Source organism: Lolium perenne, chromosome 2 (genome assembly GCF_019359855.2).
Source record: "Lolium perenne isolate Kyuss_39 chromosome 2, Kyuss_2.0, whole genome shotgun sequence".
Classification (NCBI taxonomy): Eukaryota; Viridiplantae; Streptophyta; class Magnoliopsida; order Poales; family Poaceae; genus Lolium; species Lolium perenne.
Window position 1 is genome coordinate 188271393 of NC_067245.2, and position 22435 is coordinate 188293827.

The 22435-nt window shown below is 47.8% G+C and overlaps 2 protein-coding genes across 2 annotated transcripts; one reads left to right on the forward strand and one right to left on the reverse strand.

The window, feature by feature from the left end:
• Positions 1-4502: 4502 nt before the first annotated feature.
• LOC127334176 (PGR5-like protein 1A, chloroplastic) lies at positions 4503-8777 on the forward strand. Its single transcript, XM_051360594.2, has 10 exons — positions 4503-4906; positions 5077-5173; positions 5272-5372; positions 5789-5845; positions 6836-6912; positions 7045-7096; positions 7773-7883; positions 7960-8057; positions 8152-8233; positions 8437-8777. Exons 1-9 carry the CDS (start codon positions 4592-4594, stop codon positions 8210-8212), a joined length of 969 nt encoding a protein of 322 aa, XP_051216554.1. The 5' UTR covers positions 4503-4591; the 3' UTR covers positions 8213-8233; positions 8437-8777.
• A 1937-nt stretch (positions 8778-10714) lies between these two features.
• Positions 10715-12634, reverse strand: LOC127330317 (protein NRT1/ PTR FAMILY 8.2-like). Its single transcript, XM_051356569.2, has one exon. The coding sequence runs from the start codon at positions 12619-12621 to the stop codon at positions 10876-10878; it is 1746 nt and encodes a 581-aa protein (XP_051212529.1). The 5' UTR covers positions 12622-12634; the 3' UTR covers positions 10715-10875.
• Positions 12635-22435: the final 9801 nt, after the last annotated feature.

Genomic DNA, 22435 nt, shown 5'->3' on the forward strand with positions numbered 1-22435 from the left:
GTATGAACACCATGTTTGTGTCAGCCGATGCCTTTGCATCGGCTTTTGTCTGCTTGGGGCGCCATTCTTTCTTCTGCGGCCGCGCCTCCGTCTCCAATGTTTGCTGAATTTTCACGGCCAGATCGGGCTGTGCTTTCCTCAACGTGTACAGGTACTGCGCTTCGGCTTCTTCCAAGTTACGTAGCCGCTGAACCATGCGCTTCTGGGAATGACTGAGTCCATCAGGGCACCACCTTGGCCGGTGGTACCTATCTTCTTCTTCATCTTCTGACTCCTTGAAGTCTTCATCTTGAGATGACTCAGCTCGTTTATTCTGAGGTGGGAGAGGCCCTAGACGCTTGAACACTGAAACCTCACTTGTGCCCTTCCTCTGCTGTCTACATTCTGGGCAGTTGTCGATTGTGGGTAATCGGCTCATTCCTGAGTCCCAGCAGTGCTTAAAGAAAGGACAATCCCAGTGTCTGTCCATGTCGTCCTGCTCTCTTGATCTCCCTTTAGCGCGACGTTCATATCCTTCGTCGTCTCTGTCATATCGACGATGTTTTCTATTGTCTGCGTCTGACCGACGATATCTGTCGTCATCTACGTCGTACCGCCGGCGTCGGTCATACTGATACTCATATTTGTTAAGGAGATGCGCGGAGAGTGGCCGTTGGTACCGCACGCTTCTCACTTCTTCCTCGGTGAGGTACCGTTTGTTATCATATCGGGGCCGGTCGCGTGGATCGGCCTCCTTCTTATCCTTGCCACGGGTGTGACTGCTCTCCTCTTTATCTTTGCCATGGCGGTCTACAGGCCCTGCCATGTTGATATCGAAAGAGAAACCCGGCTGACGCTTCGTGGAATGGTTGAGCTCCACCATGTTGACGCCAGGAAACGGTTGCATGTCCACTTTCATGGCAAACTGACCGAAGATTAATCGGCCTTGTTCTATCGCCATTTGAATCTGTCGACGCAGCTCTTTGCAGTCGTTGGTGACGTGGGTGAACGTGTGATGCCATTTGCAGTATGGTCTCCCGTTCAACTCTTGCACCGTAGGGAATTTATGGCCTTCGGGTAACTTCGGCTGTTTTTCCTTCAGCAGCAAATCGAAAATCTGCTCAGTTTTGCTTATATCAAAGTCAAACCCTTTTGCAGGCCCTGGTTGTTTCACCCATTTGCAGGACACGGGTACTGCCCCCCGAGCCCATTCAGCCACGGCGACTTCCTGATCTTCTGCAGAGTCTTCAACTTCTTCTGCCTCGACCAGGCCTATCGGGCGCTTGAACTTGTCTTGGTACAATTCTGGGTGGCGCTGCTCATACAATGTCAGTTGCTGGACCATATGCGCCAGTGAATTGTAGTCCACTTGGAAAGTCAGATCCTTGAGCGGCGCTGTGAGGCCTGCCACTGCCACCTCGACTGCTTCTTTCTCAGTTAAACGAACCGAATAACATCAGTTCTTGACAGTCCTGAAACGCTGAATGTAATCAGACACCGTCTCTCCCCGCCTTTGCCGCACCTGCGTCAGATCGGCAATGCCAGCTTCGGTAGCTTCTGAGTGATATTGTACATGAAACTGCTCTTCCAGTTGCTTCCATGTCCGAACTGAATCTGGTGGCAACGAGGTGTACCACCCAAAAGCTGGACCCGTGAGCGATTGCGCAAAGAACCTTACACGCAGCGGGTCTGATGCTGAAACCATGCCCAACTGTGCCAAATATCGGCTCACATGCTCAATTGAGCTAGACCCCTCTGATCCACTGAACTTTGTGAAGTCAGGGAGCCGATACTTGGGCGGCAGCGGGATCAGGTCATATTCGTTGGGATACGGCTTGGAATAGCCGATTGTTCTCCGCTTTGGCAGGATATCGAGCTGGTCTCTCAAGATTGCACTGATTTGATCCACGGTATGAGCTGCAGGGGTTGAGCTTTCATGACTCGTTCCGGTGGCATATTTAGCTAGCCACGCCTGTTTCTCAGCGTCTGCTCCAGAACTCCCTCCTGCTCCAGCAATCCCTCCTGCTGTAATCTGGTTCGTGTGCACCCAGTTGTTGCAGTCCGGCACGTATGTGCACACGTATCCATGTGGGATCTCTTTGGGCGGCTCATACAGGAATTGGTAATCGCCAGGATCACCTCCAACCTTGTAGACGACGTATGCCGGTGAACCTTGTTGCTGTGGAGCTGCAAGCGTGAACGGCAGTTGCGGTCTGGTGTGGAACGGTATCTCTCCTTGGTGAGTCCCTAGGACCGGTCCTGACGGAGAATACTAATGTTTCATGATTTCCTGAACCACACGGAGCGCAACACGCTCGAAAGCGTTCACCAGGCTCTCAGAATGACGATGTAGAGAATGAGCCACCATATAATTGGTTTCCTGGCGCAGGGCTCTGGTGCGCTCCTCCGAAGGAAGAGACAGATCTACTCCATCTAGCACGCCTTCGGGTGTGAATCCTTTGAACCTAATGCCATGTGAACGGGTTTTTTCGAAAGAGCCGATGAGATCGGCTTCGAAGAGAGCCTTAAGCTCATCATACTTCTTCTTGTGCTCTTCAGGCAGCTCTTCGTACTTGACTGGTTCGCCTGACATCTCAGCTGCAGATGTTGACGTGGTTGTTGCAGAGTGTCCCACTGGGCGTGCCAGAATGTGTTGCCTGCCAAAACCCACCGACGAGCAGCGGCGAGCAACACAAAGAGCCGGGAGGCTCCCAGGACTGCTGGTGGGTCCTGGTCCCTCGGTCAACGGCCCGCAATGCTCTGGCAGACGTCCTGACGGTCGCAAGGGCGTGCCACCTGACCTATACCTGGTCAGGGAGGTGTTGGATCGCTTCGATTAGTTTCTGCATGGTAGACACGTAAACATTAAATGAGCCTCGATCGGCTCTCAGGTTACCCTGCTCATCGGCTCAAAGAGCCGATTGACCCATGATTCATATTAGATCTTGCAATAACATGGGTATCCTGCTTCATTAATACTAAGCTAAAACGATCTACGACAGTTTAGGGTTTTCACCATATAACCGGAACATCCTACATGTGGTTGAGCCTAGAAGATACGAAAGATGATGGCAAACTAACCCTAAAAGAGGCCTAAAAACCAACACAGAGTCGATTCCCGGAACATCCCTTCTAGGATCGGTAAACCATACCTAACGCACTACCGGATCGTTCAACCCGTTTGTAAGGCCTAACCATACGGATATTAAACTAATCCTTGAAGAACAAGGAGCAACTGTAACAGATCAAATCTACTAAATAAAGACGAAGCAAGATGCTACCCTTACACCTAAGATAGGTGTAAGGGCAGCTAGATATCGAGGGGCAGCATAGCTAAGCAAGCATATCAGAAGAACAACGATGCAAACCCCAAAACATCTACGATAAGTAGTGTTACTCGCCATCAACAAGGCTTCAGTACGAGCAACACCAGATAACGAATAAATGCGATCTAGGCAGCATGATGCTTACCCGGAAGAAACCCTCGAAACAAGGGGTGGCGATGCGCCTAGATTGTGTTTGTTGTGAACGTGATTGTCCTCCTTTCTCAATAACCCTAAATACATATTTATAGTCCGTGGACTTTCTAATTCGGGAATAAACTTAACCGTGTACGGGCTAAACTCTATCTCTTAATTCTAATCTACCATAATATACAAATACATGGGCAATCTAGCCCAAACTGTCGCACAAGGCCGATTCAGAGACACTCTACGTGCATATCCTCCAAGCTCATCTCAATTACGGCCCATGTCTTGCTCTTGGCTAAATTCTGGTGATAACAGTTGGCTACCGAGGGTGTTGGGCGGCTCCTCATGTGGGCCAAGCTACAGAGGATCCTTGAGCTAAACTTTCGGACCCTCGCCGAGCAAACCCACCGCGAAGAGGAGCGAATCGCTATGAACACGGAATTCGTCATGAGGCAGCGATCCGCGATGATCCAGCGAGCCACATCTACTCGCGGGAAGAACGATGAAGAAGTTAGGCCGTCGCCGCTTACCAACGGTGAGTTGGAGGGCTATTGTATTTTAAATTTAATTGCTTTTCATTAAGTTTGAATGAAAATCTTAATTTATGTCTTGTTTTCATTTTTTTCGCATTAATTTGCTGGCCAGAGACAATGAGCCAAAATAGAAGCGTGGAGACAATGGGTCGTGCCGCTGGCCCACTTACATAGCCAATCGGACCGTCTCCCAAATTCTGTCTGCGGGCTAAACGGATAAAAACAGACTGTTTTGGTCGCCGTTTTGCCCGCTGGAGATACCCTAACCCTAAACATTAAAGCCAATTTATCTTTCTAAAAGGCTTATACTATTGGTAATATTACACGTTAATTGGTTCCTACCTTTGTCTATTCACGGATACTGATAATTCTGCGGATCGAAGTGGAATTTGCCCGTGCCAAAGGAGCACCCAACGGTAAAATGGAGTTTCACCATAACGCCACCAAGGGCGCGGCGCGTCCCCGTCCGCCTCCGTGATACACCACCGTCACCGCCGGACCTTATCCCTTCCGATTCACCCACCTCCTCTGCTCCGCGCCACACAAAAAGTATCCACCGCGCGCGCCAAACCTCGCCCACGAACGAGCACCCACGCAAGCACGCACGCCATGGCATCCGACGCGAGGCTCGCGCTGCCGGCCCGCCTCCCCTCACTCCTCCTCCGCCCGATGCTCCGGGCGCCCTGCGCCACCGCGTCCACCTCGCCGAGGTGCCGCACCCTTACGGTGGCGCGCCCGTGCACGCCGGTGCCGGGCCGTGGCTGGAGCCGGCTCCGGCCTCGCGCCGCCGAGGCCGAGCCGCAGGGGCGGGTGCAGCGAGGAGACGACGTGGTCGACAGCAACGTGCTTCCCTACTGCAGCATCGACGGGAAGGTCAAGAAGTCCATAGGGGAGATGGAGCAGGAGTTCCTCCAGGCGTTGCAGGCACGTTCGTGCTTCTTCCTCCTTCCCTTTCTGCGTATCGCTACTACTACTGGTTTCAATATTCGTTGTGTAGCCGATGTACCATTAACGTTCCGTACAAAACCGTGTCCAAACTTTGCCATTTAACTTAACTGGTTGGTTAATTATATGTTTTTTTTCTTGCTATCTAGTCATTCTACTATGACAAGACGGCAATCATGTCGAACGAGGAGTTTGACAACCTTAAGGAGGAGCTCATGTGGGAAGGAAGCAGTGTTGTTATGCTAAGTAAGGGGATTCTCGTTTGGTTTCATTTATTGTATTTTGTCGAGGAGTTTTATTTGTTCATGGTGTCATGGTTGATTCGTTGTTCCTTCCCGTATTAGGCCCTGATGAACAAAGGCTTTTGGAAGCCTCCATGGCCTATGTGTCTGGCAACCCCATCATGACAGATGCCGAATTCGATGATCTAAAGCTCAGGTTAAAGGTTGGTTCTTGTCATCTAGATTTTTCTAATGTTGCAATTTAAGTATAAGTATTGCTCATCAAAGCATATGATCAAATTGCTATGAACGCTATTCATGCAAATTTTCAACCCAACTTTGGGAACCAAATACTAGCTTGTAAAAGTAGCAACCAAGAATTCTGAAGCGAGAAAGTGTGTTTTACTTTATTTTCATACACTAAGACACTATACCCAGATATAAGTGGCTTCCAGTATATGTTCTAAACATGGTTCTAGGCTATATTAGTATTCTTGTTTGTAATATTTATATGTTATATAGCTTTAGTTCCACTTCGGATACCCAAATAAAAAAATATACAGATGAACCAACATACTTTAGCAGCCATGTTATATCCTAAAAATTTACTTGGTTTTTCTCGATATATTTCCTTGCCTAGAAAGAAGGAAGTGATATCGTACAGGAAGGACCAAGATGCAGCTTACGCAGTCGAAAGGTAGGTATCCTCTCATTGATTGCTACTTTACTAGTTCCCTCATTGTAATTTCCGTGTATTCATACATTGTTCTATTGGAGTGTAAAAGAATACTTCTGCTGTGCTCTATTTTCTTTGCTACTCATCATAGACTAATAGTATATCTATGGTTACAGTAGCAATTATCTGTTATTTTCTTTTGTGGCATTGATCTTTATTCGGAAGTAAAAGCATGCATATACAATTTCATAAGGTTGTATTTGTTTTATATGTAGTTAAGGTTGTTGCTGAACTTCCTTAGCTTTGCTAATATATAAACTGCACATGAGTGGAAATAGGCTCAGCTATGTCTATTTAGGTGTATTTCCCGTAATCACTGCCGAAATGTTTTACAATCACATTTTTTTTAAGTTTGAGACATTATCCGGTCTCTCCAACTGGTTCAAGTCAAATAAGAAGAATATACTAATAAACAACACCACCAAACCATTTCAAGTTCAATTAATAATGCTACAATGATTTCCAGCTTTGAGAACTACTTTCTAGAGAGATGATTCTTATGAGAAAATGTAACTTGTATTTCCATGGTACCATAGCCTAGTATCCGAGAAAACAATCTTAACCATATTCCATGAGGACATATGCCAGTTTATATAAGGGTGTGTCTATGTCTAAGTTGACTGAGATTTTCTTAAGTCTCAGTCAACTCAGAAAAGTGCAACTGCAGTTCAAAGAAAAGTGCAACTCGGTCCAGTTGCACATTTCTGGCAGAAAAGTGCAATTGCACTTTTTTAACAGAAAAGTGCAACTCAAGTACTTTTTGCAAGTGACTTAGACTTAAGAAAATCTCAGAGACATAGCAAAACCGTTTATATAAACATACAAGTGTAGCACATATGCAGGAAACCTCCTATGCAATGAAATAATACAGATTAATCTTATACATTTTGGAAAGCTAATGCGAAACTGCTTAATAAAAATATGCTGACCAAAATATGCAATATTCTGCAGGTGTACAGTGACTTGACGGTGGACTACTTCAAGATGTTCCTGCTAAATGTTCCAGCAGCTGTTGTAGCTCTTACCATGTGAGTGTTATAGGGAAATGGTCATATGGCACATCATCAAACAGATTTATTTGAATCGTCCCTGGTTTTGGCTGTACTAGTTATCATCACTACACCATTTTAGAGTGTTTAATCTACATTTTTTCTTTGCAGATTCTTCTTCCTGGATGATTTGACGGGGTTCGAAATCACATATCTCCTCGAGGTTAGGTGTTCTCTCAACCAACAATAACCCAATATGTAATGCCAATAGTTCATATAGCTTGTTAAATCTTTTGAAAAAAAGTTGTATAAATAAATATGAATAAAAGAATAACGACAGTTCTAGAAAATATGACAACTCATATAAAAATAGTGAAACTTTTTGCCCTTTATACATAATATATAAATGTCAGAATAATGGTAATTTTGGAGATACGAGAATAACCCATCTCACCATACTGTAACTTTTATTTTGTATGCAAAACTTAACTTTTGTATCATCATTCCTAATATAAATGGAGTGGTTGCTGAATTATTCCACTTAATTTTGATCATTGGTTCTTGTTCTGTGCATAGAAGAATATGAAAATCGAAATTAGAAGAATGTAAACTAGTTCAGTAAGTATGTGGTATATTCATAATGTTAGATCTTTCTTACACTAATTTATTTTCGAACAAAGAACTACGGTAATATTTGCTTCAAAATACTAAAATCTCCTGTCAGTGTCAGATTTGAATTTGAGGGTGCGCTGACACAAAAAAAAAGGTTCTGCTCATCTAGAGACTAGATTCATGTCGGCATCTCACTTTCATAACATTTCTTTTTAAAATTGCATTCCGAGCATCAATGTAATACAAGGAATGTTATAATATACTAACTCTGCTTTATGAATGTGCAGCTGCCAGAACCTTTCAGTTTCATCTTCACATGGTTTGCTGCACTCCCTCTGATATTTTGGATAGCACAAGCAATTACTAATGCCATAATAAAGGACTTCTTAATTTTGAAGGTATTTTTCTCGTGTCTATCAGGCCTTACAAATGATTAACTGGACTGCAAACTGATGAATCTTTAATGATATTCAGGGACCATGTCCAAATTGTGGCAATGAAAATCTTTCTTTCTATGGGACTATACTGTCAATACCTAGTGGTGGTGCCAAAAACAAAGTGAAATGTGCAAAGTATGCATCTGACTCTTATTCTTATTTATAGAAGCCACATGTGAATCATATACGATTTTGAGCTTATAGTGTATTTGCTATTTCTGTTTATCAGTTGTGGTACTGCATTGGAATATGATGCTGGATCCCGGTTGATTACACTTCCAGAGGCGTAACTGAATGTGACATGTAGCCAGGTGAGCCACTATCACCTATACATGTTCTGTAGCCAAAAAAAAAAAAATCTGCATATGATTTTCTTATCTCATCCGTTGGAGAAGGAATATAACTACAAAAATGCTGGACCAGTGTTCTTTGGTCATGCCAGCATGGATACGTGGGAAATATCGTGTACCATATTTTTTGAAATATGGAATGCTAACAATATGATTCTTGGCAGTTCTCACTAGCAGGAGAGAGGAGCTGCAGCGTAGCAATCCTGTGGCCTGCCATGGAGAGCAATTTCAGCCTTGAAACTTGGTCATAATCGTGCAGTGATGTAAAAAATTATGTCGGCTCTGTTTGTACTACTATGTGATTTTCTTCTGTGCTGATCATACAGTTAGAGATGCATCCACAGAATGTACAGAAACTTGTATAGTCTCCATTCTACATGTACTAGAACTGTAGTATATTCAGAGCATGATTGTCCAGAGAACTGCTGCTGTTTTATGCTAAGTTTTACTGTAAAAATAATTTTGGCACTGAATGGTTTGGTACATAAAGTAAATAGTTTCGCAAGTGCTGGTCAATCCAAGCAGCATCAACTCTAGCAGTTACAGTAAAACACAAGTTTCTCCGAAATGCTGAATGGAAATACTCCCTCCGATCCAAATTAATTGACTCCACTTTGTTAGATATGGATATATCTAATCAACAAACGCATCTAGGTACATATGTATCTAGATAAAATAGGGTCAACTAATTTGATCGGAGAAGTACCTTTTTTCGCTAGGTATGTAAGTATTTGTGTAAAAGAGAAGTGCAAAGAGAGCATTGAGCCATCCTCTGCAATGATGCATGAGTTCTGAATTTATGAGCATGGTGCACATTCCGAACACTGGAGTAGGGAACCCATGTACCTCCAAGCTAGTCGGATACTATGTCCTAGCATGTGAGAAATATTCCGCCTGGTTGGTCGGGTAGCATTCTGAAAGTGCATTGTTTGATTAAAACAAGGCAATTAGTGGACTAACGTATTTACAAAAAAAATTAAGTTTAGTCTATCCTGAATTCTTTCCGGCGGCCGCGTGCCAAATCAATGTTCTGGGCGGACGCAACACCACGCGATAGCTCCATGCGTCCAGCTGTCACATAAATGGTAGGCTAGCTCATATTATGTGTTGTTTTTTAAGAAGCTGTAAATCGTGCGGCGAAATTATAATCCGTTTTCACTTCTTGAATCCCCACGACGAGAGCTTCGAAACTAGACCACATTTTCATATGTTTTGACGAATTTTTTAAATAGCAACTTTGATGTGCGACCGAGCAACTTTGTTGTGTAGTAAAACAACTTTCGTGTGCCGCAAAGCAACTTTTGTGTGCAACGAACATGTACATTTTTTGGTACATGAAAGCACACAACTTTGGTGCTCGACAACAATTTTGGTGTCCATTGGAGCAATTTCAATGTGTAACGAGTGGTGCCCGACGACATAATTTTGATGCCAACATAGCAATTTTCGTGCCCGGGGACACAACTTTGGTGCCAACACAGGAACTATCATGCGCGAACGAGCAACTTTGGCGCCCGAACGAGCAATTTTAGTGTCCTGAGCAACTTTGGTACTCGACAGAGCAAATTTGGTTTGTGACGGCCCAATTTTGGCATCCATCGAAGCAACTTTGGTGCCCACCGAATAAATTTTGATGGATGGCTGAGCAACTTTGGTGTCCAGCGATGCAACTTTCGTTGTGAATGTAGATTTACGTTGTGCAGCAAAGTTGCTTCGCCCCACACTAAAGTTGCATCGTCTCGCATTATAATTGCTTTGTCGCACGTAGAAGTTGCCTTAGAAAAAACTTTATCAAAATACATAGAAATGAGATCTAGTTTTGAAGAGCTCACCGCAAGTAATTCAAAAGTGAAAGCGGATCCTAATTTCGATATCTGGTGCAAAAGTTATATGATTTTTAATATTTTGAAAAGGAAAATTAATGTGCATGCAGTCATTGTTGAAGCGGTGTTGATTTTCCTTTTCTGTCAGGCTAATTACTTCCTAAACTGGTGGACGCTTGGGCAGGGAACTTGAGGCTAATTCCTTTTTTGGGTTGACCGCTCAGATGGACTACCGAGCATGCGGCCGCCCGCTAGACCGACCCTTAGTCTATTCATGTGTTTGCGGTATTCTCAACTTAGATCTTTTATTTTTGCAATCTACTTTTTGACAAGTTCATATTGGATGTTTACAGGCAACAAATGTATTTTTTGATAAAATTGACAACTTCATGAGAGCGGACAAATTGAGGCAAGCTTCAAGAAGACCTTTATTTTGAAAAAATCGGAAATCATATTTACATTTGTCAGAATAATCTGAAAAAAAAGGTCCGGATGTAGTCAGTGATACGTCCTACAAATGTGAAAAATCTCAATAAGAAATTATTTGTCTTCTAGGCTACACAAAAATGATAAAGTCTAATAAGGAAATGCTCATTGTCAGTTTGTCAGTACGCTCGGATTTCATTTTTCACCCGTGCAGTGCAAACTACAATACGCGGGAGGAACTCAGTGTGTTGAGATTGAGATAAAGAATTTCGACCGATTTTGTTCATCCAAATAAATCTAGTTACAAGAAGAAAAAAAACATGGAATTCAGCAGTACAAAGATAGTGCAGTGCTCTAATTGTTGCCGTCAGCAATGTCCAGGACTGGTGCAGTTGGTGCTGTTGCCTTGTACTTGTACCAGTTTGCTATAAAGAGGTAGACCACGAAGTTGATTGCGCTGAGCACGGCGAGCAGCCAGAAGAAGTAGTCGAGGTGCCCCCTGTTGAGGTTATCCGGGATCCAGCCCAGGCCGCCGTTCCTGGTGGAGATGGCCGTCACGATGACGACGAGCAGCGTGCTGAGGTAGTTGCCCAGCGCATTGGTCGTGAGCGAGAGCGCCGCACCCATGCTCCTCATGGCGTCCGGCGACTGGTCGTAGAAGAACTCAATCTGGCCGACGAAGGTGAACACCTCCGCAGCGCCGACGATGAAGTACTGCGGCACCTGCCAGAAGATGGAAATCGGCAGGAAGTCCTTGGAGTCGAGCATGCCGTGGGTGGCAGCGACGCGGAGCCTGACGACCTCGAGCACCCCGGCGGCGACCATGGAGAAGATGGAGATGACGAGGCCGATGCCCATACGCTGGAGCTGCGTGAAACCTCGAGGGTGGCCGGTGATGCGGCGCACCGCGGGGACGATGACGCGGTCGTAGGCGAGCGCCCAGACGATGACGGCGATGGTGTCGAAGATCGAGAGGGAGGCGGCGGGGATCTTGAAGGAGGGGCCCATGCGCGGGTCGAGCGTGTTGCCCTGGAGCACGAACATGGTGGTCATCTGGCTGTACACGGCCGACATCACGATGCCTGTCGCCCACACCGGAAGCAGCCGCACCATGCTCTTGAGCTCCTCCACCTGCGTCACCGTGCACAGCCTCCAGGGGTCAGGGTTTACCATGGAGTCGTCGCCTGTCACCACCGCCGCCCTGTCCAGGCACCTCAGATGCTCCGTGTGCTCCAGCCTCCTGCTGCCCTCGATGGCGGCCTTGCCGTCCGCCGACGCCACCTCGTGCAGCAGGGACGCGTCGGCGGGCAGTGGTACGCGCGACTTCCTGCAGGCGGCGACAGCGACCTGGAGCATCCTCGTGAGCGGGCTGCCCCCGGGCTTCTGGTACCTGTAAAGCTTGCTCCCCAAGAGGAAACTGACGACGGCGACGGCCATGGCTGCGGCGGGGACGCCGAAGCCCCAGCCCCAGCCGACGTTCATCTGGAGCCAGACGAGCACCGAGGAGGCGACGAGGGCGCCCACGTTGATGGACATGTAGAACCAGTTGAAGAAGGAGCTCTTGCTCCGCATCTCGCGCGGGTCGGCGTCGTCGAACTGGTCGGCGCCGAAGGAGGACACGCAGGGCTTGATCCCGCCGGTGCCGACGGCGATGAGATAGAGCGCGGCGAAGAAGGCGGCGTTCTGCCCCTTGGTCGGGTGGCAGTCGGCGCACTCGGGCGGCTTCATGCCGGGCACGGCGGCGCTCATGGTGAGGAGCACGAGGCCGGCGATGTAGAGCGTCATGAAGGCGGCGATGGTGCGGAACCTGCCGAGGTAGGAGTCGGCGATGAAGGCGCCGAGGAGGGGCATGACGTAGCAGGTGCCGGACCAGTTGTTGACGTTGGTGGCGGCGGCGGCGTTGCCCTGGTGGAGGCGGTCGATCATGTAGTTGACGAGATTGGAGCTCATACCGTAGTAGGCCAGCCGCTCGCAGCACTCGTTGGCCAGGATGAAGGGGCACGCCCTCCAGCCCCCAGTCTTGCTCCTCACCGCCGGCTTGCCGGAGAGATCAGTCGTCCCGTCCATGGTCGTCGCGCCGTCTCCATCGCCCGCCGCCATGGCTGATGAGATTGAGATCTATGCGAACAATGACCTAGCTAGATCAGGGGGGCACATAATCCTTGCACATACATCCTGATTGATATAGGCGGCAGACCGTTCGACACGACACGTATCGGAATCAGTATCTGTAATTCCGTATCCTAACCATAATGCGGTCTAGGTGGCTCGCTAATTCGAATCGGTATCTAGTTCCGCTTAGAGGGCCTAATATTGACGGCCCAAAACATATAGAGATTTCGGTGCTCCCTCCGTCCTTATTTGTATTTTGTTATTATTACTCTTAATAAATTTTGGATTTATTCGAGGATCACGAAAGATATGGTTCACTTATGGAAAGTGATATTGAGCAATCAAACAATAAAAACCCTTAATGTTGTTAGCTGTATCCTCTTTATTTACGTGAGAACATGTAAAGTAGGTGTGTCAAACGGTGTGTTTCCTTTCACGGCCGTGCTGCTGGGCGGTCACTTGATCTGGGCTGAAAATTAGGTTGCATTTTCTGCCACTCGATCATCATCCGACGGCTAGGATAAGTCAACACTGTTTTCCATTCCACACCTCATTTTTCACGAAATCAACCCACGGTTCCAACCTTCTCCATACAACCTGAAAGGGTATATCCCTTTAGCCCTAAACTTGCAGCAATGCATATGCCATCTTGGTGATTTAAAGCAGTGCAACAAAAATCCTCACCTTGTCACAATTTTTTTATTACAACAAAAGCATCACAACATTTTAGAAAAAAGGTAATGTTACATAAAAAACAAGGGTCAAATAACAATTTTTTCGCTGCAGGTTGATTTACAACAAAAATCACTAACAAATTTAATAAAAACCACAAACCATTACAATAGAAAATTAATTTTAGAAATGAAAGAGTCGTTAACAACATTTTGGTTTCCTACAAATTGGTTGATAACAAAAATCAACAACTACTTTAATAAAAAAGACAAAACTTTTACAACAAAACAATAATGTATTTGCTGCATTTTGAAGAGAATTCAATAGTCGAAAAAATCAAGGACACTAGTAACCTATAGAGAACCTTTGTAACATCTGGCGTCTGCGTTTCAATAGAACTCATACATTTTTTACATTTTAAAATGTATGCAACATCGATTGGAGGAAACATAAACTCATGAAAAAAACCTATGTAACATTGCAACACCTTGTTTGTGCTTTCAGTGCAAATTTCATACTCATTTGTTACAAAACTAACTAAAGTATACAACATTAAAAAAACACGGGGAACTTGTCCACAGGAAACAGATCTTGCTATTCAGCTTCGTCGACCACGAATCAGGCTCACCGGAGCCCTATCGGCGCTAGAGAAGACAAATACGTTCACCCTTTCATCTCTTTGGACTCTAGAGATTTTAGAGCTTCCATAGGAAACAGGCACCGGTGAAACAGACCATTGTTCAGCTTGACTTTTAGAGATTTTCCATGGAGGGAGGCAATAAAGGCGGCAAGGCAGTAGCCCCCACGACCAGATTGCAGCAGCAATGCAAGGACTCCGGTGAAAAGTATGAGATATGCAGGAAGTAGTCACGAGTTATAGGGACGACTGGTCTTTTTGACGCAATCAGCCGACTGATAATACTAAGAGGCCGTCTCCCCGACGAGGCCCCCGGCAGCCGTTTCTTACATTCGGACGGCGTTATTCGGCCCAGCCGCGCCCCCGACTCCTCGTTTTCACCCGGATTTGGCCTTTAATCCATCCGGAGAGCCCAGGCCATCCCCGGCCCCCCGGGGTGCACTCGGGGACTCCGGACGAGAGAAAAGCGGGGACAGGCCCGCTCTGTCGGCGAGAGAACACACGAACCCCACCACTTTGTCGACGCAAATCCCCCCTCCCCTCCCGTTGCTCTATCGCCGCCGGCACCACCCCTCGCCAATCCGCGGGCCGGTTGCTTGAACTCCGTCGTTCCTCCACCCAACAGCCTATATTTCGCCGCCCGTCGTGCCCTCTGCCTATTTTCCGCCGTCGGGCAGCTCCGTCGCTCCTCGTCGACACACCCGGCAGGTGTTCGTCCCATTGCCTGGCTGGACATGGACTCCGACGAGGAGGAGGAGCAGATGTTCGCCGAGCTTTTTGAAGAAGAAATGGCAGCCGCCATCCAAGACGAGGAGCACATGCTGACCCTAGCTTGCCTGTCCGGCTTGTACGCCGAGTCGGCCATTGGTCGTCGTGGTGGGTTGGCACCAGGTCGCCGGAAGTGCAAGCCAAGGCAGCGGGCTGCCGCATGATCTACGCCGACTACTTCACCGATGATCCATTGCACGGTGAGGCTATTTTTAGGCGTCGTTTCAGGATGAGCCGGAAGCTCTTCCTGAAAATTATGTATGCCCTTCGAGAGTATGACTCCTATTTCAGATGCAAGTTGGATTGCACCGGCATGGCAGGGTTTTCCGCCCTCCAAAAGTGCACGGTGGCTATGCGGATTGATGTAGCCCCGGTCACCGACGTCGCTACACCAAGACCAACAAGTCCCCCAAGTGGACCGATGACACGAGCCCGAGTCAAAGCTCTACATGATGAGGTGAACTCGCTCCTCACCACCATTGATCTTGGTACCCCTTTGGATGGATTGCTACCTCATGCCGACGTGCTATGTGTCATTAGGTACAAGGCGCATCAAGACCCCGGAGAGGAGGACAAGCCAAGGTCAAGGGATGGAGAGAAGCAACTGGACATGGAGATGATCATGAAGCCGAAGACGACGTCGCACGAAGCGCTCCAAGGAAGAGACGGACGCTGGCCGGTCCAGGACCCGGTCAGACCGGACCTACAACCGGATGCCCCGGTCATAGGCCCGGTCGACCGGGCGCAAACCGGGCCAGCTCCCTCGTACCGGACGACGACCGGACCCAAGACCGGATTCTTCGCAGATTCCCGGTTTGCGCCCGGTCGACCGGATCCATGACCGGACAGCCCGGTCACAGGCCCGGTCAGACCGGACTCAAACCGGATCTGACGGGAATGCCCCACCAAACTGCCTTAACTTATCCATTCGCGTACCTGTTCGCCCTTGCTGGCCATGTGTGCCTATATAAGTAGCTGGAACCCCTCATTAGCTCTTTAGACTTGTTTTGAACTCAAACCTACCTTTGAGCTTAGTCTCCCTTGGGTATCATCCCTCTGTAATCAAGGCCATCCTTGTTGTTGATTTGGATATTGTTGAGTGAGATTCTAGTACAAGTTACTCTCTCTCTCTCACCAATCTCTTTTCTCCAACACCAATCTCTCTCCGGGAATTCTGCCGCGTGCCTCTTCCTCGGAGATTCTATTGGCGTGGTCCCTCGAGCCACGGGGGTAAGTATCGGGTGTATCGGGTTGGTGTGCGTGCGTGAGTCTCGGAGTTCCTCGTGTTCGTCGTGTTCTTCGTGTTCCTCGCGTTTTCCCATCTCCCCTCTTGGTTTCGAAGTCAATCCGCGAGATCGGGCCACACACGGGGTCTTAGACCTCATCATATGGTATCAGCAGCTCTTGGTTACCGCGGATTTGACCTTCCACCCACTCGATTTTGTTCCTAGAAAATTTTCCAAAAAATCCCCAAAAATAGCCCCAAATTGCCTCTTGACCGATCTGTGATTTGGTTGCGTTTTGAGTGGTTTTGGTCCGTGGATCTGGTGTTGTTGTGCTTGATCTACTATTTCCCCAACTTTGAGCCTCCGATTCCATCGTTTCCCTTCGTTTTGGTCGATTTGGTTTTGGTTTGGGGAAGAACAGGAGAGAGAAAGCTCCAAATCGTGAAATCCGGTTTCGGACCCGGTCAACCGGGCCACAGACCGGACGAGCCAGCACAGAACCCGGTCGACCGGGCGGCAACCGGGCAGGCCGGTCCAGGATCCGGTCCAACCGGGCCCCAGACCGGGCGCCTCTTCGCGCCCTCCTTCGACCTCGACTTCCGGCGATCTCCACCACCACCACCACCACCACCACCATCGCAGGTATAACTTGCAGCTTCAACCTTGTAACCCCTCTTCCTTTTGCGATCTATCCCATCGAGCATTGCTTGTCTAGTGTTGCGAGACATTGCACGTGGCCCCGCATTGTGAGGTGTGTGTGTCGCGTTGAGTAAGGCACCCAAGCAAACACTCGTGTGGCAAGATAGCAAAAGCAAGGCTAACGCTAACATAGTGCGTGAAAAAGCCCCAAAAACACAAAAAGAGTGCGAGTAGCACCATACATCCATACATCCATACATCCATACGTCCATACATACAAAAGTGTCCACGTGCCACCAAAGATACAAACGAGTGCAAGTGCCACCATATACAAAAGAGAAAAAGCTTTTAAGCAAAGAGAGATAAGAGAAGAGAGGCCGCGTGTGAATCTTGTTGTCTCTTCCTTTGCAACCGAAGCTTTGGCTCTCCTTGTGTTAGTGTGACACCGAGCACTTATACATACACTTTTCCGCTCACTTTTGGTTGCACTAACCCCGCTTATCTCGTGTGTGTGTTCCACAACTTTTTCCGTGTTTATAGTGATCTTCACATTGACATTTGGATTTTTGGTCCTCACCCACTTTTAACAACATACTCGATCTTGGATTTGTCTTTTGGCTTTCCACAACACTCGCCTAACACCATATTTGCTAGCTTTTGCGTGTGGTTTTGCGTGTGTTCCCGATACACTTGATCTTGCTTTCGGTTTGGTGGATTGCCTCAATACTATCTTACCTTGGTAAGAGTGCGAGGTAGTCTCCTTCCACTAACATACACAACATAGTTCTTGTCTTTCCATCATGGATAGGAACGGAGATACCAATAGGGATGAAGAGATCCTCCGCAACACCGAGAGGTTGGCTACTCAACACAACCTATGGACGCAACGACAAGAGTTCAAGGAGCAACTCTCCCTCTTCGAGACGCGCATCGATGAGCAATACGATGAGGTGGCTCACAACTTCTCCACCGTGAACCAAGACTTGGCTCTTCTTCGTGAAGCTACGGACAACTTGAATGGCCAAATGGCGGCCAATGATGCCAACATGGAGCGGCGCATGGATAGCCTCGAGCGCGCCATCACCAACTTGGGTCGTCATCGTCGACACCACTCTACTTCCTCTTCATCAAGCTCGTCACAAGACTATTACTCTCATGGTGGCCTTTCGTCCCCAAGCTCTTCCTCAAGGCATGAAGACCATCATCGACATCATCGCTCACATGCTCGTCATGAAGACTCCCGCTCCAACTCTAGGCGTGGAGAAATACATCGCCATGCTCGTCCACATGAGCGTCCTCCACAAGACCAAGTCCTTCAACAAGATCGTCACCAAGCGGATCGCCATGCTCACCATGGGCGTGATGGCCATCCCCAAGACCAAGGTCCTCAAGATCAACCTCGGCGAGATCTCCGTCGCCACCCTCACCATGACCAACGTGGTCGAGGAGAGCTACACCATGATCAAGATGAGAGACCCAACATTGAGCATCATCCTCAACCGCGACAAGATCTTCAACCACATCCTCACCGTGAACCAAGTGAAGCAAGTGTTCAACTCCACCGCCAACCCAATGCTATGGTTGGACGAAGAAGACCTCCTATTCCACCTCTAGCCGCAAGAGATGATGGCGCCCCTCCTCGTAGAAGAACCTTGGAGGATGAAGAGAACATGTTTGGAAGACTCAAGTTCACCATGCCAAAGTTCAAGGGAGAAGAAGATGCCGAGGCCTACCTCTCATGGGCACTCAAGGTGGACAAGATCTTCCGCATCCACAACTACTCCGGTGCCAAGAAAGTGGCTATGGCATCACTCGAGTTTGAAGACTACGCCAACACTTGGTGGGAGCAAGTCCTCACTCTTCGAGAAGAAAAGGGTGAACCTCCTATTGACACTTGGGAAGACATGAAGAAAGAAATGCATGCTCGCTTTGTCCCCGCGCACTACATGACCGACCTCTTCAACAAGCTCCAAAAGTTGAAGCAAGGCACCAAGACCGTTGAGGAGTTCTACAAGGAGATGGAGCTCACAATGATGCGAGCCAACATCCAAGAGTCCGAGGAACAAACAATTGCTCGTTTCTTCAATGTCCTTACTTACCCCATCAAGAGGATCGTCGAGTTCCAACCCTACTCCAACATGGTTGAGTTGGTCCACCAAGCATCGAAGGCCGAGCGCCAAGTGATTGAGGACATCAAGTACTCCAAGGCCAAGTCCTATTTCTCCTCCAAGCTCGCTACATCGACTCCTACTACAACATCAACTCCTCATGCTACAAGTGCCAAGGCCGACGCATCCTCTACACCATCCAAGAAACCGACTATCCAAAGTCGCATGAAGCAAACGGTCTCCTCCACCGCCTCCTCTAAGGCATCCACGGGACCCTCTAGTGTCACTTGCTTCAAGTGTGGCACCCAAGGTCACAAATCGTTTGAGTGCAAGAACACCAAGGTTATGATCACTATGGAGAATGGTGACATCGAGACTCTTGATGAGGATGAATATGAAGCCCTTGTGCAAGCCGCCGTGGAAAGTGAAGAAGCTTATGAGCAAGAAAGTGGAGAAGATCCTCTCTTATGTGAGCATGACCCAAGTCCCTCACTTGTGGTCACAAGGGTGCTAACCACACAACCTCATGCTATGGAAGAACAACGGTGCAACATCTTCCAAACCCGTGCCGGAATTGGTGGCAAGTCGATCAAGGTCATCATAGATGGTGGAAGTTGCCATAACCTTGCGAGCACCGAGTTGTGTGAGAAGCTCAACCTCACTCTCCGCAAGCATTCTCACCCTTACCATATCCAATGGTTGAGTGACAAGGGCAACGTCAAGATACAACATACCGTCACCGTCAACTTCAAGATCGGCCCTTATGAGGACACCATCGAGTGTGACGTGGTACCCATGACGGTGTGCCACATGTTGCTTGGCCGCCCTTGGCAATATGACAAGAAGGCTATACATGATGGACTCTCCAACACATACACCTTCAAGGTCAACGACAAGAAGTTCGAGTTGCGCCCGATGACTCCTAGCCAAATCATCGCGGATAATGCGAAGGCTTTAGCGAGGGCACAACTCCGCACCCACCATAGTGAGATGAGAGGAGAGGGAGCGACCCACCACAAAGATAGTGAGCGCCACAAGCCATACATGAGTGAGTCTAAGAGTGTCCTTCTAGCCACCAAGAGTGAGTGGAGAGAGCTCCAAGAGAACCCATCCACCATATTGCACTATGTGCTCATATGCAAGGGACCCTCGTCGGCGGCTAACGACTTAACCAACATTCCTCCGTCTTTGTTGTCTCTTTTGCAGGAATTTCAAGACGTCTTCCCCGACGAGCTCCCTCATGGACTACCACCACTCCGAGGTATAGAACACCGCATCGACCTCATACCCGGCGCTCCGCTTCCAAACCGTGCCGCCTACCGCACCAACCCCGAAGAGACCAAGGAGATCAACCGCCAAATTCAAGATCTCCTCGCCAAAGGGTATGTCCGCGAAAGCCTTAGTCCTTGTGCGGTTCCCGTGATTCTTGTGCCTAAACCGGATGAGACGCAACGGATTTGTATGGATTGTCACCCCATCAATGCCATTACCGTCCGTTACCGCCATCCCATTCCGCGTTTAGATGACATGCTTGATGAACTTAGTGGTGCCACGATTTTCTCTAAAGTCGATTTGCGTAGTGGTTACCATCAAATACGCATGGCTATTGGTGATGAATGGAAAACGGCATTCAAGACCAAACTTGGTCTCTATGAATGGCTCGTTATGCCTTTCGGTCTTTCCAATGCACCATCTACTTTCATGCGCCTCATGAATCACATCTTGCGTCCTCTCATTGGCAAGAGCGTGGTTGTCTATTTCGATGATATTCTTATTTATAGCAAAAACCTCGAGGACCATGTGCAACATGTGAGAGAGGTCTTGTGCATCTTGCGACATGAAAAGCTTTATGCTAACCTCCCTAAATGCACATTTGCTCAAAACAAATTGGTTTTCCTTGGCTTTGTGGTTTCCGCTAATGGGATTGAAGTTGATTCTTCCAAGGTGGAGGCCATCCACAATTGGCCTACCCCTACAAATGTTGGTCAAGTCCGAAGCTTCCATGGACTTGCCGGGTTTTACCGCCGCTTTGTGAAAGATTTTAGCACCATTGCTTGCCCTTTGAATGAGCTTACCAAGAAGAATGTTCCGTTTGTTTGGGGCAAGGCCCAACAAAATGCTTTTGATGAGTTGAAGAAACGCCTTACCGAAGCTCCCCTTCTTGTTCTTCCAAATTTTGCCAAAACTTTTGAGATTGAGTGTGATGCAAGTGGGCTTGGTATTGGTGGTGTTCTTATGCAAGAGGGCAAACCCGTGGCATACTATAGTGAGAAGTTGGATGGCGCACGCCTCAACTATCCTATATATGACAAGGAGCTCTACGCTTTGGTTCGTGTTCTTGAAGTTTGGCAACACTATCTTTGGCCAAAAGAGTTTATCATTCATTCCGACCATGAGTCCTTGAAATATTTGAAAAGCCAACACAACTTGAACAAACGACATGCAAAATGGGTCGAGTTCATTGAGTCCTTCCCATATGTGATCAAATACAAGAAGGGCAAGGACAATGTTGTGGCGGATGCTCTTTCCCGCAAAAACACCCTTTTGCTAACTCGTTTGGATTTTCATGTTTTGGGACTTGAAGAGATCAAAGAACTCTATCCTTCCGATTCTTTATTTGCTCCAATTTTTGAGAAGTGCTCCGTTGAGCGAGGAGTGGATGATTTCTATTTGCATGATGGCTATTTGTTTAAAGCTAACAAGATTTGCATTCCCGAGTCTTTGCTTCGAAAATTGCTTTTGCAAGAGTCTCATGGAGGAGGTCTTATGGGTCACTTTGGCCGTGATAAGACACTTGCGATGCTCTCCACTCATTACTATTGGCCAAAGATGAAGCGAGATGTGGACCGCCTTTGCCGCCGGTGCACCACTTGCTTACAAGCTAAGTCTACCTCCAACCCTTATGGTATTTACATGCCATTGCCTATTCCTTATGCACCATGGACCGATATTAGCATGGATTTCGTTCTAGGCTTGCCTCGCACTAAGCATGGTCATGATTCCATCTTTGTTGTAGTGGATAGATTCTCTAAGATGGCTCATTTCATACCTTGCCATAAGAGCGACGATGCTTCACACATTGCTTCATTGTTTTTCAGGAAAATTGTTCGCTTACATGGAGTTCCGCAAAGCATTGTGTCGGATCGAGACGTCAAGTTCATGAGTTATCTTTGGAAGTCGCTCATGGCAAAGTTTGGAGTGAAGCTCCTATTCTCATCATCCTCGCACCCGCAAACGGACGGCCAAACGGAAGTGGTCAATCGAAGCCTCTCCACCCTCCTACGCATCCTCGTGAAGAAGAACTTGAAGTCATGGGAGGAGTGCCTTCCCCACGCGGAGTTCGCCTACAACCGCGCCAAGCACAAGACTACGTCAAGGAGCCCCTTCATGGTCGTCTATGGCTTCGAACCTTACACGGCACTCGACATACTTCCGCTTCCCCTCCACGAGCGCATCAACATGGACTTCGACAAGCGCACCGCAGCCGTCAAGAAACTACATGAAGAGACAAGGGCAACCATACAAGAACATGTTCTTCGTCAAGCCAACCGCATCAACGCCAAGAAGAAGACAAGGATATTCGAAGAAGGAGACCTCGTTTGGATCCACCTCCGGAAGGAACGGTTCCCTCATGAGCGCAACTCCAAGCTCAAGCCAAGAGGAGATGGCCCCTTCAAGGTCCTCAAATGCATCAACGACAACGCTTACGTCATCGACATACCGACATCCAAGTACTTGGTGAGCAACACGTT